This window comes from Amphiura filiformis, unplaced genomic scaffold (assembly GCF_039555335.1).
Source record: "Amphiura filiformis unplaced genomic scaffold, Afil_fr2py scaffold_207, whole genome shotgun sequence".
Classification (NCBI taxonomy): Eukaryota; Metazoa; Echinodermata; class Ophiuroidea; order Amphilepidida; family Amphiuridae; genus Amphiura; species Amphiura filiformis.
In genome coordinates this window covers 73,243-79,155 of record NW_027305671.1, presented here as the reverse complement: position 1 = coordinate 79,155, position 5,913 = coordinate 73,243, and the positions used below count along the sequence as shown (strand labels likewise).

The 5,913-nt window shown below is 37.6% G+C and overlaps 1 protein-coding gene across 1 annotated transcript; it reads right to left on the bottom strand.

Moving 5' to 3' along the window:
• Positions 1-662: 662 nt before the first annotated feature.
• Positions 663-1,972, bottom strand: LOC140145301 (G-protein coupled receptor GRL101-like). Its single transcript, XM_072167060.1, is given in 2 exon segments — positions 663-1,072; positions 1,075-1,972. Coding segments are annotated over 2 exon segments (1,098 nt in total). The 5' UTR covers positions 1,769-1,972; the 3' UTR covers positions 663-668.
• Between the last annotated feature and the right edge of the window lie 3,941 nt (positions 1,973-5,913).

Here is a 5,913-nt window from a genome sequence, read left to right as displayed (position 1 = left end):
TCATGTCATAAGGTTAGTCAATTAATGATGTAGAAATAGAACATTCTGTTAAAACATAACTATCGGTAATTACACTAATTGCTGTATAGGGGTTGCACGGAATGTAGACCTATTTTGTGGTAGATAGAACATTGTATTAAAACATAGCTATCGGTAATTACAATAACTGCTGTATAGGGGTTACACACAATGTAAGCCCTACATTTGTGGTAGATAAAACATTGTATTAAGACAAAGCTATCGGTAATTACAATAATTGCTGTATAGGGGTAACACGGAATGTGAACTCTATATTTGTGGTAGATAGAACATTGTATTAAAACATAGCTATCGGTAATTACAGTAATTGCTATAATATAGGGGGTTTACTACGGAATGTTGCTCTTGAAAACTATTTAAAAAGCAATACAAAAAAAGTTGAGATTTTTATATCACTGGAAACCTCTGGCTACATAATGTTTATGTACAAAATATTTCTTGCAGATTAATTCGTTTTGCAAAGATATCGTGACATTTGTCTATGGAGCAGTGTAATACGCATAATCATGCATACTCGCAAACGCAAAATGAATCACTGAAATTTTGGGAATATGCTTTTTTCGTGGATAATGAAAAATATCATAAAAAGAGGAAGATCACGAAAACTTTAAATGAAAGAACGAAACTGTTTATAATTTTGAGCTGCCAATGTTATTAGAATATCCAGGCATGGTTATCGCGGTCGGTGTATCGCACAATTGGCTATACACAGGCGACGTCATGTGAGTGTCTGTTTGACGTATTGTATCAATTGTTCTCACTCCAACTGGTTTACGTTTTTGCGTACATTTTGAGTTTACGTTCGACAATGTATAAAGATATGGATTAATAGATGAATTAATAGGTATTATGAACACCACACTCCAAGCATACATCTGTTCTGGAATAGTAATGGCACCAGTTTGTGAAAGAATACCCATAATGATGATGGGAACCCAGCAGGCAAAATCAGTTCCAACGATGAGCGCCATCTTGGCAGCAACTTTGATTTCATTAGAGAGATTTTTCGATCTTCTCGCTTGGCGACGTGATTTTTGACGATAATGAAGATACTAACGTAGCAAACAAATACAGCGACAAAGCAGAGCAGATTTAATCCTAAATAAATAACGATTGAAAATGCCCACGAGGGCGTTTCTGTTCCTGATTTATTGATTTTATAGACGTATTGTTGTGTGGCAAGATCATACACAAAAGAACTGGTATCATTCACCGGGTCTGTTTTGAGAGGTAGTCCGACACAAACATCAGACATTCCGTAGAATCCCTTGATATGATCCGCAAGAAGTGTTGCCGACAAACCGATTATGACTGCCGCAACCCACGTAAGTACTGACGCTATGCGCACCGAAGTTGTCTCAAGACTACAACGACTGAATGGAAAAGCAATAGATATGAAGCGATCCACGCTGATTATCGTTACTAGAAATACTGAAGCTTCACTGGAAACCATTGAAAGAAATCCTGCAACTTTACACAAGCCGCCGTTACGCCAGTCATCGGCATATTTAAAATAATCACGTCCATAGTAAAGATCAGCGCCACCTATTATGAGCATATAAATCCCCATGAGTGCATCGGAAGCAGCTAAGTTTGTAATGAGGCAAGATTGAACTTTACCCTCACGTCGACCAAGTTCACTGAGGCGCAGTCCCATGACAAGGAAATTGCCGATTACGGCGCCGATTCCAAGAAACCAAATGAAAAATCGGAGCGCGCCATTTGGCATCAGGCGATTACATGACGAAAAGGCTGGATTTGTATTGATGCAATTTACCTTATAATCAAACAAGCAGCACAGGCGATGGTCATCCACGGTTCTGTTAAAAATAGAGATATCAAAATAAGCATTTTAGTTACAGTTAGACATGCCGAAGCAACTGTTAATTCAAATATCTTGGTGTACACTATTAATCGAGTTTAAACCCCATTTTCTTACTGAAACTGTATTTGCTACGTAGTACGTTGCGTCCGATACCAGCGGACTTCATCGAGCATCTGATTGGTAATGATGTGAAGATGGCATACAAGTCCATGAACGTGGTGTAAACAAAGGCCCCCCTTGTTAAGAGTCCCCCACCATGTGGTTAGCACGCAGGACTTTGTCAACGGAAAATCCAAAAATACCCAAGTAGCGGATAAGGGGATGCAGAAGTTCCAACGGTGAGAGCGCCCTTGTCACATGCTTTCCTGACAACGAACGCCACAAAGTTGTTAAAGATTACTTGCAAAAGTGAGATTTCGTTAACGCATTCACATTTCTTCATGTAAATGTTGACAACATTGTTAAAGAATTAAAAGAAACGACCGAGTGGTCTAAGGCGCTAGGCTCATGGAGTATCCATGATAGCGGTGCGCCGTGAGTTCGAACCCCACCTCTGCCAAACTTAATTTTACTTCTTTTTTAAATTTCATATTGGGGAAATGTGGCTGGCAGAATTTATGTATGGCGTGGAGTGCTGTGCCTCGAGACTTACTGTCTATAAGCCGTTATGGCAGCGCGGAGGTGGTCACGTGCGTATTTATAAAAGCGCATTTATATAACCGAAGTACACAGTCAGGCAGATGGTTACAAGTTCATAGATTTGTTTAAAATTTAAACCGTTAAAGGAAGGCCCGGCAATCTCAACATTATGCACAGGTTAGAAAAATAATTATCAAGTACGAATCACATTTTATTTGTTTAAAACAAACTCATAAAATAGTAGACCATAGTTTCTCTAACAATGTTGTTAACATTTACATGGAGAAATCTTTATTGACATCAAACCAAACATAAAGGTATAGTCAAGAGACAAATAGCTACAATAATACAAAATCTAAATTTACATAAAAAAGAAAAGGAATCAATTTGTAAGCGCTCTTTAGCAAAGTCATAGTTCATTGAATTTACAACCGCATGACAAAACAGGCGAAAATTGTAACTTTCTGCACAAGATATGCAATTTTAAAGAGAATTGGTCATTGCCCATCCTCATGAGGCTAGTATATGGACAATATAAGTGTTCTTTTTCACTTAATGATATAAAATGTGATAAATACTGTAAGTAACACTTGAGGTTCTGACTTTTAAAACCTACATTTTGGTCAACAATTGTGCTGGGATAGGCCGTTTTCAACATATTTACCACATATTGTCCATATACTAGCCCCGTTTTAATGAGCAATGACCAATTCTCTTTAAATAGCAAATGTTGTGCAAAAAGTTACTATTTTTGCCTGTTTTGTCATACGGTTGTAAATTCAGTGAACTATGACTTACAAATTGATATAATGCATATGAACAGTTAATACGAAAACCGATGGAAGGTACATGTTTAAAAATTGCACCATTTGCTTCTGTCACGTTTACCGTATAAAAAAGCAGGCTCTATTAACAGTGCAATCTTTGAATCGCTACCTTCCATCGGTCTTTGTTTCATATCTGCATTTTATTTTGCCGTCTCAAATTAAAGAGAAGACCCTTGCGCACTTATGGCCGACTTGATTTTTGCACTTTATCCTCATTTTTGGCTGTAAAGTTATTTAACAAATGGTAACTTATTTATTGTGCATACTGTGCAAGATTTCGTAATTAAGAGTAACTATGGTAACGGTAACCCGTGATCGATGCAATCGCCTGTTGTAAATTCACGGGGGAAATCAGGACCGACGAGATAATTTACGTTTTGATTGTGGTTCGCGAGTTATTGCTACATCCTTGCTGCCTTTCATCCATTGCTTCCATGCAACAAGTAAATCACATTGACTGATGGAAAAGGAGTTGCAATCACTAAATCATTGACGGAGTGCTGATTAATTATCAGGACAAATCTCCTAAATTGTGGCCTCGTTTTGTTGACGAGAAATTATTGCCGACAAAAATTAACCAGAATCCTTCTTCAAGTTACAATCACTAGCATTTCTCGACTGCTATGTGCTAAATATTGACGGCACCCTCAGCTCGACGGTATACAGAAAATATACGCAGAGCACATTCGAATGCGGAGCAGGCGACTACAAAGTTTCTCCATAGCTAGTGAGGCGATTGCATCTGGCTTTAAACCGTTGTTGGTATCCGGTACTAGAGACCATCATTGATGGATACATGCTTGATAGGCGCTCCATCACGGTTGTTTGATGTATATAGAATTGGCTTCATTACTAACTAAATGTAAACTATAGATGGCGCTATTTATCCCAAATCATATTTCTTTATTTGCAAGGGTTAGGTGATTAATACTGCCATTAAAACAAGCGACAAAGAAATTTTATAAACATATTTTATCAAACAATAAAAGAAATTATTTGTATTAAAAGCTTGAGAGAGTAATTTCCAGTAACTAAATAGCGCCACCAATTTTGTCATTAATAGATACATTTTATATCCGAAAAAGCTTTAAAATATACTTTAAAAGTAAATACTTTTGTAAAAGAGTGGAAATTAAAGTTGAGAATGATAAAAGGGTGGAAATTAAAGTTGAGAATGACTCAAAAGCATCTGTATACATTAGCATGATATCACTTTAAAATCACTCTAAAATTTGGTTGTACATGATGTTTTGTTTGAAAAACTAATAAATGATCCCATCAAACAACCGTGCCATAAACTTGAAGTAGTGTCTGTGGCTGTAGGCGGAATCCGGTCTGGTTCCCGGGTCTGGTTCTTCCTTATTATTGAATCTATATATAATGATCGCTAATTCTCAACAACAATATCTTGTTGTGTAGTTTTACAGCAATGGACATCAGTGTGATCCCGCTATAGTTAGTCATGAGGCTGAGGTCTCCTTTCGTTGGTAATGACCTATTACCATGCAAAGGGGTGGTGCAATAATTATGTGTACCATTGGAGTAGTGAATTATTGGGGGGGCAAACATTTTTGGCAGCCTCAGAAAAGGGGAGGGGCAAGCATTTTTTGGCAGGTCGAAAGGGGGTCAAGCGATTTTTGGCAGGTCGAAAGTGGGGGAAGCGATTTTTGGCATAGATATTTCGGGTAGCGTTTCTATATTACGCCCTAAAAAGGTGTAGGAAAAAATTAGGAACACGTTCAAATATGCAAAGTTTCCTGCTCGCTGCACTCGCATTATATGATAACTCAATTTAAAGTTTTGGGTTCTCTTTGTGTAAAAGGGGGGGGGGGGCAAATATTTTTTGGCACGTCAAAAAGGGGCGGGGCAAAGATTTTTTTGGCACAGCCAAAGGGGGGCAAGCCATTTTTGGCAGACCACTTTGAGAGTTCACCACCCCGGGGTACACATAATTATTGCACAACCCCTAACAGGACAATAAAAATCACAACCAGAAATCTCTTGGAAATTGTGAATGCTCTGGTTAGACGTTCACAAAAGTGGATAAAACTCCACTAAGTCTACCATAGAAGAGGCAAATAAAGATTATTTCACGCAGATATAATCATAAACCTAGAAAAACCAGATTTGTCATCGAAAAATATAGTTGTTCGAATTCGTATGCCTTCAGCTTATCATACAGTATGCATAATAAATGAGGTACAATTGAACAATCAATCATTCTTTATTGGCATCAAACCAAACAAAGAAAAGAAAAGGAATAATAACTGATTATAAGAAAAAAAGGTACATGTTAAAAACCCATTTTCTTACTGAAACTTAACTTAATTATGGCAACTTAATTTGCTACGTTGCATCCAATACCAGCGGACTTCATCGGGCATCTGATTGGTGGTGGTGTGAAGATAAATCACTAAATCAGACAAAAGAAAATCCCATTTCCCGTCGGGGTGCACATCGGAGTGTAAAAAGTGGGAATTCCCTTAACCTTTTGGTGTAAATGCATATAAATCCCATTTTCCAAATGTACACCCTAAATTTTTGGTTTGGAATCCCACTTTTATGTTATGGGTGGCTCGGAAA